The following is a 12,831-nucleotide window of genomic DNA, read 5'->3' as shown; positions in this document are numbered from 1 at the left end:
CTTTGTTAGTTTTCGCTGGTGCTGTTGCGTCAGATTTTCAAGGCACGGTCTGCCCATGCGATGTTCATGTTGGTTTTCAGATGCAGGTGAAGACAGGGCCAGCTAGTACTCCGTACTTGGTAGCTCGAGGCCAGACCATTCCTGGGCGTCAAGACGAGGGGACGTGTCTCGGTATGCCAATGCCATGGCGTGTTTGTACGAGCGGCGCACGGGAGGATCGCGCTTGGTTGGGGGAGGTGAGACCTGAGACGGATGTGAGGGTGGTTCAGACCACAATCCCCGTGCTTGAAGATTATGCCACTGCGTCCTCGGCGCTCCGTATGTACACCCACCACATTGTAGTACTAGTACTACCAATTGGTGCCTTTGTTCCATGTCTCTGAGAACTCAGAAGCTCCATGATGTCGGGTGTCCCTCGAGGAGCATGATAGGATAGGGGCTTGTTGCGGCTCCCAGCCGCCCCAGCCGCACCAGGGCACAGACGTTGCCCCTATTGAATTGGTTGCATACGGAGTACATAGCCAGCACACCCTTGGCGAGCATCAATCAGCAGTCAAAGGATACTTGGCTGGTGATGGCGAAGAGGACAAAGGTTGCGACGCATTCATGATTGATGGGCGCCATCCGACTAGACCGACGACGGGAGGGGACCAATAACGGCGAGTCATTGTGCAGGCCGTGATGAAATGAAAGGTTGGATAATTACCGCAACATGGAGGGTAATCTAGATAGTTCCTCATGCCATTATGTATGTGAGACTGGCAGTCTGGTCGTTGGTGTGTGTTCAATGTTGTCTGGTAAGTTTCTGCTGGGGCACCGTTGCCCCTGCTCATTTTGCGTGCATTGTGCCCTGACTAGAAAGGTACATATGTACATGTACGGATGACGGGCGGGCTCTGGCAAGTGCACCCGACAAATGCGCACCCCTCCGCACTCCGTGTTTTGCAACAGACATGACCCCTCCCTCCTCCAGTCCCGAATCAATTTACAAAACTAATAACAACAGTATTATTAGCATTATTGTCATCATATTCATCATGCCGAGGTGCGGAGACCGTACCACAACACGGATTCCGGGTGCAATACGAGGATATAATGCAATCCTCGATGCACTGCGCGGAGAATGCACTACTGCTCCGATCGACGACGTGGCTGAGGGGCCGCACTTGGTGCGTGTTCAGTGGCGCGGTGGCGCGGTGGCTGTCTCACGACTCGATTCGGCTCAGGGGTCTATGTTCAACCCAGCTGAGTCCAGGTCACGGTGCATGCCAGTGCAAGGCTCAAGTGCTCGGTAATTACGACCAGTACTACGGAGTACTCCGTACTGTCTGAGGGCCACAGGGACAGCCAAGCAGGACATCTGCATGAAATGCTGCGGGCTCATTGATCCCGGCTACGGGCCCCAACCCCAGAAGCGCCTTTTCGTCATTGAGCCGACCAGACCCCAGCTTGACCGGGCCTCCCTCCCATTGAAGCCTGCATACGAATCCATCGTTATGCATTTGCTGATTTCAGGGCCGAAGGCTCCGAAGGGGCCGGCGCCGTCGACGTACATACATATCGACATATCCATGCCCGCTCCTCATCGCGCATGTCCAGTCGTGTGGGTGACAAGCAAAAAAAAAAAAAAAACCGGCCTGGTGCTAGTCGACCAGGGTCCATGGATATCTAAAACAGGTCGGTCCTTGGGCTCTTACCTGATGTCGATGCAGGACGATTAGTCCGTAATTCCTTCTGTTCGTCCCATCCAACGCTCGTCCTTCACCCCAGCCCTTCAACCCTCTTTGGTACGATTTGGATGCCGTGTCTTCCTCGATATACCAAGAAGCTCGAGGCTCCTTGTTTCAATCTTGCCGCTGATCGCACAGGACTGAGCATTGGGCCGTTGGCGTACTTTGCGCCGTTACGACTCCCGTTGTTTCGTCGCAACGTCGCAACGCCTGACCGGTGGAGAGTCATTTCTGGGTAGACACCACACGCCCAAGCCCAAATCGCCGCGCCCCCGAGGCACTCGATAAACGTATAAACATGCTGAGCCTACAAGAGGCTGCCCAGTCGCCACCTGTTGGGGGAACAGGTGGGCGATCGCGATATTCAAAAGCGTTACCGTCCGTCCCTGTTGCCGACAGTCAAGGTGTCGCTGACCTTCCACCGCTCCCGCTTCCAAAAGACGTATCTGAATTTCAGTTCCCTCTCCCCCCGCGGAAATCGTCCCGTGCAAACGACAACACCAAGGGTGGCAAAAGCATACCCAGAAAACCTGTTGGCTCATCGGCATCGAAACCCGCTGCACCACCGTCTGGCGCGTCCAACATCAATTCACCGCCTCTCTCGATTCCGCCTACGGGCGGCTCCATGGCGATGCCCAGAGAAGCAGTTGCCAGAGCGCCGGAACCACAAGCACAGCCTGTTCTTATTGTTCCTCCCGAGTCCTCGCCCACAGATTCACTATCCAGTCTATTGTCCGCGTATTCTCGAGAACCCGATGCCCCCATGTCTGGTAGCACTTACACGACAGCAAGCACAGTCAACAGCCTCCATGACTCTCACCTCAGCCCGTCGCTGGGCAAAGACGGACCATCAGCTGGCAGCCACACTTACTCACAAGCACAGGTGCCTGCAGTGAAAAGCGAGCAAGGTTTGGAACACAAGGCCCAGAGCCGCCCTGCGCCGCCTCGAAAGGACGATTCATCTCATCCCAGTTCGTCTTCTCCGAAACTGCTGCCCGTTGCACCGCTATCTGAAAAATCCTCAGTTCCTCGGCCTGAAATTTGGAAGCGTCGACCACAGACCGCCGAGAAGAACAAAGAGCTCTCCGATCTAAAACTAAGCCATAGCCACGGTTCGACTGCCTCGACCTCGACAATTCAGTCCATTGAAACCGCTGTGCTTCTGGCCTATGCCAACATAGGTTCTGAATCCAAGCCCACAGAGGAGCCGAAACAAGACGCAATACCGCCTCCTCCAGCCCTCGGCTTGCCCCGTCATAACGTCAAGCCAGTGTCTCAGGACAAGGGTCAAGAAACAGAAACGCAGATGGGGAGCATCGGCTCGAAGCTGCAGGACAAGGTGGGAAAAGCCCAGAAATCCCGTACCCCGGTGGATCGCAAGGACTTGCCTGTTCGCCGCGATAGCAAGCGGCCACCCACACCGGAATACCGAAAGGGAGATGCCAGTCCTCCGTCTTCTCAGGCTGACACTATCGCCAAGCCTGCCTCTCCCGTCTCAGCAACCGGATCGCCAAAGGAAGGAGCCTTGTCTACTGCATCCAAATCGCCACCTCCACAACCGACTGCACTGTCGAAATCGGAACCAGTCGCGCCGAGCCTTGTTTCTGTTCCTCCCATTGCTTCAACATCTGCGAGCAGGCTGCCCCAAGCCGCACCGGACCTTCGCCTCAGTACAAATCTTCTAGAAATGAAACGGAGCAGCCCCCCTGCCAAGACGCATTCCCTGACTATGAATGACAGCAACCGTGGCATCAGTATTTCGTCGGATTCAGCATTCAGCCGTACGTCATCTGGTCAAAATGTTGTAGGCGCCAGTGCCGAAGAACCTAGTAGGCCTGCGACGGCCACCGGCTTGTTCGACCCAAGGATTGTCACTTCAGATACCCACGGACCGATGTACCGAGGACGTGATGGGACTCTCTACCCAGAAATGAAGGTCGTGCGAGAGCCAGACCCCAGAGCAGCATACTTCCCTATCCAAACGGATAAGCCTCTGCAGCCGGGCGCGGTAATTTCTTCGAGGCCCCTCAACCAGACACATTACAACTGTTTCCAGAAGCATCGAACCATGAATCGCCGGTCGAACCGAAATTATCCGCTCACTTGTCAGACGTGTGACAAAGCTGATACAGAGGACCGTTGGGTATGCACCTTCTGTCACCTGCGCATCTGTGAGACATGTCTGCAGGGACTGAACGGGCATCAAAAGGTGCTTAGAAGGTTGGTAGACCAGCTTCGAGCAGACACGCCTGTTAGCTTATCGTCAGCGTCGCCGCCTGGATCTGCCCTTGGCATCGAGCTCCCTGCATAGGAACGCACGGCAATGAGGGTACTGGTTGCCCGAATTTAACATTGTTTTCTGCACGCCTTTCTTTGTACTAGTAAAGCATTCGCATTTTTCTATTAGTCTGGTTGGCTCACGGCGGGAGTGTCCAGCCCAGCTCACGACCTCTCGAAGATCTCGTTACGGTTATGTCATCATGTATGTAGAATGGGAAGCTGTCAATGGCTGGATTTTAGAGACGAAGATCTTCTGCAACAAATTACGTTTGACTTTTACGTTGGAGATACCTGCATTTTGGACAGCCTTGAGGATCAAAAGGCTTGGTTGGTTTTTCTTGGCATCATATAAATAGGGGACGGAGTAATATCGGAGGTCACCACCAAGGGGGTTCGCTGATTGTCTTTTTTTTAAACAAAAATTCAAGGGCGGCTTCGTAGGCGAAGATTCACCCCTGGGTTTGGTTCGTCATAAAGAATTGACCGAATATTCATGTCAAGAGTATGCCAAGAGCCTAGTGAAACTCGTTAATGTCGTGTGTAAAGGACAAGTTCTGGAACTTCAACAAATGAGACTTGCATAATATATTACATTAGGCATATGTATGTATTTAATGTTTACAATTGTCAATCCTTTGGGAACTGAGTGGGTCCCGACAGCCGTATAATAACTGGGGCAGCCAGCGCTACAACCAGACCTTAACAAAGCACCAGACCAGACCAGACTCGAGCTAATCACCGAGTACTACTACTATCAATCGGTACTTGACATATACGGCTGCCCCTGACATGAAGCTGCCATTATCAATACAAACCGGCGGCCATGTCCTCTCTGCAAAGGACTCGCTCCTTGCGTAAACCAACGATACCACCTCCCGCAGAAAAGCCGGTCAGACCTACCGCCACAGATGCAACACGAAGCGGCTCCCCCAGCCGGCTACCATTGAAGCCATTCGCACGACCTCCAACCACCACCCTACCAGGCTCATCCGCAACAAACACCATCACAGCCGCGTCGTCGCGAAGCAGCAGACCCGCCCCGACCTCACTAGCACGCTCAAACTCGCTATCCACAAGGGCAAATGGAGCCTCTGCGCAAGAAACGGCCAAGAAGGAGACGTCTCGCTACCCCCCGGCCAGCGGCGCGAACAGAGCAGCGGCCAGGACCCGACCTACGTCCGCAGGCAGCGGGAGCGCAGAACCTGCTCGGCGCCCACCGACGCATGTTCGCGCCAAGAGCACGGCGACGAGCCTAACACCTGCCACGTCGTTGCCGCCGCCGTCGAGCGGCCGCGTTGGCAGCAGCAGCATCGGCGGCAGCCAGACGACGGCAGCCAGAGGCGGCCACGGTCGACATGTATCCATGTCCGTGGATAACAAGGGCCCATCTACGCCCGCGAAGCCAAGCGTCGCGCCGCCGGCCGCGGCAGCAAAGGCACAAGCCCAGCCGCGGCTGCGGCCCGCCTTCTCAACGCTGCAGCAGCACTACTCGCCGGCAAAGTCGCAGGCCCCGAAGCCGCTGACCTCGGCCATCATCGCCCCGCCCTCGCCGTCGAAGCTGCCAGCCAATATCGCCGCGTCGGCCGAAACAAGCAGGCTACAGGCCGAACTTCTGCAGCTGCATCTCCTCCACCGGGACGCGGGGGCAGTCCAGGCGCTGTGGCACGCCAGCGCCGAGGCGAAACTCGGGGCGCGCTTCGAGGAGCTCGGCCGAGAAAGCGGACGCGTGTCCGAGAGGGAGCGGTTCGCCGCGGAAAGCGACAACATCCTCGCTTTGAGGCGCTGGGCACGCGGCGGCAGGTACGGGATAGAAGACAAGATCCAGTCGTTGGATGAGATCTTGACCGGGCTGTGGACGCTCAGTGAGCCTGCGGGTCGGTACGCGAGGGTGGTGAAGCGGTTTGAACGCTGGGCCGACCACATGTGTGACGCCGAGGAGGCGAGACACGATATTGGGAGGATGCTGGTCCACGGCCATGACTCGTTGTTCATTGGAGAGCTGGATGCTACTTGGAGAGAAGAATGTGCCGGCCTGACTAGACGCTTGGAGACTTGGAGGGTCCGCCTCGCCGAGATTGATGATTTGCCGACACAGGAGGGCGTAGCTACGGCCGAGGCGTCCAGTTTGGGGAGGATGCTCGCTGGGGCAGGGAATCTCGTGCACGATATGCTGACCGAGTTGCATGCCATGGAGGAGATTGAGCAGCAGGCACTAGCCAGGGAGGATGAGTGGATTGAGAGGGTGAATAGGGAGGGCGATGATGACATTGATACCCCGAGGGCTGGAGCTGTATGGCGAGTGATTTGACATGAGACTTTTTGACGACGAAGCGACCCCGTTGGTACAGGGTATTTGTATAACTCTGCCATGTCTTTCTAATAATGAGTCATCGGCAATAGAAGGCGAGAACTGATGGGGGAAAAACAGACGAAATTTTCTTTCATAACTTATCAAAGACTGCTCTAACGTAGCTATGCAGCAAACAAGTAACCTGGAGCAGATGAGACGTTTCGCACATCTCCCGGTCCACTCCAGGCCCTGTCAAAAGATGACTCGAATCAAACGACTCCAAAGGGGCAGATTGAGCGAGAGGGCCAACATTCTAAATCCTACTGCTATAGTCAGGGCGGCGTAATATCATCGCACTCGTCTGTATGAATGACCAATAAGGCTTAGTGCGTAGTGCGCATTTTCTCGTGTTTTCTTTTCAAAATCGTCTTGCTCATAAGCGTACGTATCCCAAGTCTCCATTCGCGCAGCCAAGCATCTTCATATGCGATCTCCTCTGAACCATCCCCCACTACAGGAACGCCTTTCTGGGGAAACCAACACCCTCAACAGCAGGCTCGTCTACAAACCAGCTGCATCTGTCGCCAGAGGCCTCGTTGACCAATGAGCAAGGCAGAGTGGGCTCGAGGGAGTCAAAGATTTCTTTCATGATATCCTTCTTTCCACCGCCTGTAGCGACAAATGCTACGCGAACGGCGTGGGTGACAACGGGCAGAGTGAGAGTGATTCTCTTGGGAGGGGGCTTGGGAGAATCTTCGATGGGGGCGACCCAGGCATCGGTCTCGCGAAGGAGAGGGTGGCCAGGGAATAGGGAGCAGGTATGGCCATCGGGGCCGCAGCCTAGGAGGACGAGGTCGAAGATGGGGAGGCGAACAGAGTCGCGGCTTGCAAAGCTGCTGACTAGAGTCTTTTCGTACTGGTCGGCAAGTTCTTGGGTATCGTTGAGATAGGTGGTGTCTATGGGATGAACGGTAGGTTGCTGGTCGGCAGGAATCTTTTCGAGGAGCTCAGACTTCAAGAGGCCGTAGTTGGAGTCGGCGTGGTCCAGAGGCACAGCACGCTCGTCGGCAAAGAATATCTCCCACTTGGTAAAGTCAATCACATCTTCGGGGCCACTCGACGGGGCGAGAAGAGCCTGCGCAAGGGTCTTGGGCAAGGAGCCTCCTGAGATGGCCACTTTGAACGAATCGTGACGTGAGAAGCCCGCATTTTGACTCTGTACAACGTAGCCGCGGAGGGCTGTTGCGAGCGAGGCGATGTTGCCAAAGGCATAGAGGTTGGGCTGCGTCTTGGGCATGGTGGCGGGAACGGAAATGCGAATGATTGTCCCGCGTCTGGAAAATAGGAAAAAGGTCGCTTGTGGTAGAGTTGGATTTCACAAGGATGCGATGCAGACGATGATGCAATTTCTCTGCTTCGGCTGTGGCGGCGGTAGAGATGGGCCGTGTGGCAGTTGGAGTAGCTCTTTGACTCGAACTCGATGCTCCAAGGATGACGTAAGGTCGTTTGGCCCAAAAAAAAGAGGGCAACAGCTGCTCCCAGAAACGGATCCAGGTGACAGATCTGTGGCGGCGGAGGAAGGAATGGTGGCGAGAGGTGAGGGGACGTCGCAATGAAGAACGTGAAGATGCGAGCTGCTTGACGCTCAAGTCAACTTTAGAAGTGGCCAGGCTTGAAGCTTGACGCTTGATGGCGGGGTCGACGGTTTTGGTTGAGCAGATGTGCGGCTTGAAGGTCTTACTGGTCGCTGGTGAAGACATGGGAGAAATGGCTGGTTCCACAAGAACCCGGCTCTGATAAGATGGAAGACGACTCCATAATACTCGGTAGGGTTTACTCCGTATCACGATATCACGGTGTCATGTATCATGGTCTCATGTACAGAACATTGGCAGCGAGACGATATGACTTGCATTTGCGATGATGCAAGGACCGAGTACTGACCGACCGACCGACTGACTGAGTGTATGAACTTGGCCCAGCTCCAATCAAAGGAGTGAGTACAACGCAACGTCGGGAGCATCCGAGAGGACCATGCGACCTTGAGTGTTGCTTGAAGTAACCTTGTGCGTTCCTACCCTAGGTACTAGTTTGGCATCTTGCATGCCTCAGTACGTACATACAATAGTATATTAGAGGTTATTTTTAAGTGCGTTTTGACCAAACCACTGCTGCCTCTTGTCGAATCGGTGATATCTGCCAAGTTTGACGACATGCAGGTTGAACCAGCCCCCCACGATTGGGATTGTATACAGTATATGAACTCGTACTCATGTCACGTCATTGATACTGGCAGTCAATCGTCGAAGCCATGGCCGTGGTCGAAGTTTTAGGATGAAGGATGTTGCATTTCCTTGCGTGCGGGTGCCGATTTTCTTCGGCTGTACAGAGCAAGTGCTGGTAAGCTCTCTGCACCGAATGCACGCCGAGTTGCCGTTGGGCAAATAATTGGCGACGAATTGACTTGAAGCAGTTGTTGTCTCAATATATGTCTGCAACACACACGCACATACACACACGTACACGCACACGCTCACTCACTCACATTGAAAGCATGTGAGAAGGCGGGGTAATTTTGAAGGATCGAGTCCATGAGTGGTGCAATGCAACCAGTGTCTCTGTGCCCCGCCCCTCATTTGACGTTGGCGTCATGCCAAATACATTTGACCGACGTCTCCAGTGCGGTGTGTTGGATGGTTTGATAGAGGATATCACATATCACGACCTGGAGGCAGGTGGTGCACCGCCGGTTAACCGCGGGGTGTTGTGGGATTTCACGCTTGCCGGGCAGCATAGGTTACAATTTGCACGTCTCCACCCCATTGGTGTCTTGCACCAGTTGGCCAGACTGCTTCGCGAACGAGAGGGCCTTGTTTGCACTCAAGTGCGGATCTGGTGATGGTGGCAAATATTGCATGCAGGTGCAGGAGCGCTTGAGCTGAGGTGCACCTGCTTGTTGTAACTTGTTACCCAACCACCGCCCACTTTTATCCAATGGGTTGTCATGGATAGTGGATTTGAGCGTTGGCTATTCCTTTATTTGACATGTCGGTATAACATGCTCCGATGGTTGTGGCTAGTGTTAGTCTTCATGGGGATTTCCGGGATGAGAGAAATGTTATGAGCTCCTGTGTTTATTACTGGTGTACCTGTAGACCAGACTCAATGTTGTCAACTGGTACTTAACGGTCCAATGCATTTGCTCCATTGTCCCACCGTCTCTGGGCCACACACTCCGCTCAAGCGCTCAAGTGCTCCCTGAGCTCGCTGGAGGTGCTAAAACGGCAAGTCCTCCAGTGAGTAGTACCTTCCGTCTGGTGTTTGATTCCAGTCAGGCACTCGCACTGTAGCAGTCGCCCATCATCAGAGGCCAATTCGCAGCATTCATGTTCGCATCAATTGATATATTGAAACCGCCTTTTCCATAGCTACCTACATTGCCTAAGCCGACATCTGGAAGATAGGGAGAAGAATTTTCGTTAAACATCAAGACCAAGTTTTAATAGTATTGGCGTGTCCAACACCTGGCTTGAGCCACCCGAGCCCACTAGTGCGAACTGGCCGCATCCAACCAAATTCGAGTACCAGGGTTCTGCTCAGGGCTGACATGGATGGCCTGCGCCACATTTCACGAGCCATGCAAGTTCCATGCCTCGTTTTCCTCCTACACACACACACACACACACGTAAGCAACGCCAGCACGCACACGCTTATTATATGCCTACGCCTATGCCTACGCTGACTCCGTATTACAAGACGGACAACAGCAGGACAGGCAGTCAGAATCTCCGCCCGACGGTCCCAGGCGGCTGTCTTTTCTCGAACCGCCTTGTCTCTGGGCCCTTGTCTGGGCCCCAATGCCCACGATAACTTCTGGCCTGTCAAAGGTCACTGATCTCCACGAGTGGCTGTCACACGCTTGCATCGGGAACGGTTGGTGCTGAACAAATTATGAAAAAAAAAAAAAAGGTATTACAAAAGTCTTATGGACCCTGAATTTATCCTGTTCCCTGGGACCCTGAACAGAGGGGTATGTACATACAACACACTTCAAAGTTGCTCGATGCCCCCGACCCTGGGTCCATCTGGTCCATCTGGTGGTCCATCCGGAGCCAGATTGGTAGTTTGCCCCAAATCTGAATCTGGTGCCACTGAACCACCTTGCCCAGGGCCAATCCCTTCTTTTCATTCTTTCCCACCTTCTTCTCGATCCTTCTCTCGTATACTCCGTAATCTCACACTTGCAGTCTATAACTCACCAGGAGTGCTTCAAGACATTTGCGGCTCATAAACCTCGTACGTGGAGCTGATACACCCGTCATCGTGCCGTTCCCCTCTCAACTGTTTTGATCCGTCATGCTGACCTTGCCGCATAGCCCGAGGCGCTTTGCTATTAAGGCAAGCCTACAACTCCTCCTTCCCTCCCTCGCTTGTGCCTATATCTCAAGTACGCCCTTGACTTCGTGCTGCATGGCTGTGCTATAAACAGACCACCACCAATCCTCTGGAGCTTGCCTTCGATATCTAACCAACCCGAAGACCAAGGAACTACCCTACGACACAGCTCCGAGTGTGTTGCAAAACTCTTGAAAAACAAACCTATCACAGTTCTGGGGGAACATCCCTTCTGAGCAGCTGCCCCGGTCACCAAGAGCCTTGACTGTGCGGGCCCAACGGCACATTTCATGTCTCGAACGAAGGATAGCATTGAACAACATGGACGACGTTGACCTCCGAGAGCAGTTGCTTGATCGGCGACTTCAACTGACAGAAGGCCTCAATGGTTTGCCCTATGACTTAATACTCTACCTGCAACGCGCCGTCGTTCACTCTGACTTGGGTTACCCGGACCTTGCTGCTGGTGATGCCTACAAAGCTTTGTTGTTAACCGATGAGGTCTGCAATGAGGGTTTTGAATACCACGAAAAGGCCATGGAGAGCCTGTTGATGCACACAGGTGTTCCAATTCCAGAGGTTATGGCCTTCGGGGACCTTCCCGAAGAGTGGTCCCCTGCTGTCATCGAAAGCCTAGGTGGTGGCGAAGAGGCTGCCCGTCGACTTGCTGGCCTCGCTTCGATTCGAGCCTACCAGATCCTGGCACTGAGTCTGCTCCTCTGCGGCTGCTTGAAGAGTGCCTCCAACTTCTGTCAGCGCGGCTTGAAGCTTGCCCCTGAGAACAAGGAACTTCTCAATGCGCAAACCCACATCACGACTGTAGCTCGACGTCGACTACGCCGCGACGATTTTGATACAAACGACTTGCCTGACTATGGCCTGGTTCGCCGGGAGGTCTATCCGTGGAATGACCATGAGCCAGATCGTTTCGCAGAAGACTCGTTGAAGGCGCTAAATGCAGATCTGAAGACCATGGCGCCCAAATGTGCAGTGCAGGTCGCCACTTTACCAGTTTTGTTGGAAGGGGCAAGTAACACGGACCATTACGACATTATTCCTACTTGCAAACAACTCGGCGTCTTTGCTGTTGAAGACATAGAGCCTGGGGAGGATGTGCTGCGTGAATACTCCCTGTTGACTGCCAACAACCGGTTAAAGGACCCCGTATGCGACGCTTGTAGTTCCGACCTTCCACCTCTTGGCAGTAATAACGAGGCTGTAAACTGCGACGAGTGCTATGACACTGTCTTCTGCAGTCAATTCTGCCACGATGTGGCCCAGGAACGCTACCACCCTGCGGTATGCGAAAAGGATGTCGATGCCATTGCCAAAGACCCGGAAGCTTCCGAGGCAGACGAGACCTTGTATCTTCTTTTACTGTCTCGAGTGTTGGCACTGGCTTCACACCAGGAAGTCCATCCTCTCGATGTGCGGGAAGTTCGATTCATCTGGGGCGATTTCGTGCCAACGGCCACCAATGACATCGACATATCGCCCAATGCTGGGCCGCCTCCAGAGTGGACATTGCCATTCTCTTTCAAATATAATATTGAGACGCCACTTCATATCCTTGAGAAGATGGATGTCGATATATACACATCTCTCCCGCAGTACGACTTGTGGATATTAAACACTCTATACGCAAAATTTCGCGGGACAGCATCGGCGCGCAAGAATCCTCGAGATGGTAGACCCGACGTGGCAGCTGTTCACCCTTACTGGTGTCTTGCCAATCACGACTGTGATCCCAATGTAACATGGGATTGGGGTGGCCGCATGGTCTTGTGGGCTCGCAAAGAACGTGTCGTCGGAGACCGACCAGGCGGCATTAAGAAAGGCGAGGAAATTTTGAACCATTACTGCGATGTTTCGCTGCCAGTACAACAACGACGAGAATGGGCTCGTGGCAGTCTAGGCGGCTGGTGCATGTGCAAACGTTGTCGAGACGAAGCTAGTCAAAACGGTGTTGAACCACAAGCTTAGGTACCTAAGGCATATACACCTAATTTAGCTGATTGCGGAAGCAGATACCCTCATATTTCAGCATTGTTTTTTTTTTTTTCGACGCAGCTGTATTTGATCACGTCAGGCACTGTTTAAGCAACTGTGCGCAGTCTTATCAAGCGGCTGTCGGG

At 53.8% G+C, this 12,831-nt stretch overlaps 4 protein-coding genes across 4 annotated transcripts; 3 read left to right on the top strand and 1 right to left on the bottom strand.

Annotated features, from left to right (window-relative positions):
- Nucleotides 1–2,028: 2,028 nt before the first annotated feature.
- MAA_05852 (uncharacterized protein) lies at nt 2,029–4,041 on the top strand (the record flags this gene model as incomplete). Its single annotated transcript, XM_007823850.1, has 1 exon — nt 2,029–4,041. The coding sequence occupies one exon, from the start codon at nt 2,029–2,031 to the stop codon at nt 4,039–4,041; it is 2,013 nt and encodes a 670-aa protein (XP_007822041.1).
- A 792-nt stretch (nt 4,042–4,833) lies between these two features.
- MAA_05853 (uncharacterized protein) lies at nt 4,834–6,318 on the top strand (the record flags this gene model as incomplete). Its single annotated transcript, XM_007823851.1, has 1 exon — nt 4,834–6,318. One exon carries the CDS (start codon nt 4,834–4,836, stop codon nt 6,316–6,318), a length of 1,485 nt encoding a protein of 494 aa, XP_007822042.1.
- Nucleotides 6,319–6,811: 493 nt separating this feature from the next.
- On the bottom strand, nt 6,812–7,597 carry MAA_05854 (6-phosphogluconolactonase; the record flags this gene model as incomplete). Its single annotated transcript, XM_007823852.1, has 1 exon — nt 6,812–7,597. The coding sequence occupies one exon, from the start codon at nt 7,595–7,597 to the stop codon at nt 6,812–6,814; it is 786 nt and encodes a 261-aa protein (XP_007822043.1).
- Nucleotides 7,598–11,017: 3,420 nt separating this feature from the next.
- MAA_05855 (MYND domain protein) lies at nt 11,018–12,679 on the top strand (the record flags this gene model as incomplete). The annotated part of the gene is made up of 1 exon (XM_007823853.1): nt 11,018–12,679. One exon carries the CDS (start codon nt 11,018–11,020, stop codon nt 12,677–12,679), a length of 1,662 nt encoding a protein of 553 aa, XP_007822044.1.
- Nucleotides 12,680–12,831: the final 152 nt, after the last annotated feature.

This window comes from Metarhizium robertsii, assembly GCF_000187425.2.
Source record: "Metarhizium robertsii ARSEF 23 chromosome Unknown MAA_Scf_2, whole genome shotgun sequence".
NCBI lineage: Eukaryota > Fungi > Ascomycota > Sordariomycetes > Hypocreales > Clavicipitaceae > Metarhizium > Metarhizium robertsii.
Note: the sequence above shows the minus strand (reverse complement) of the source record. Positions and strands in the feature narration are given on the sequence as shown.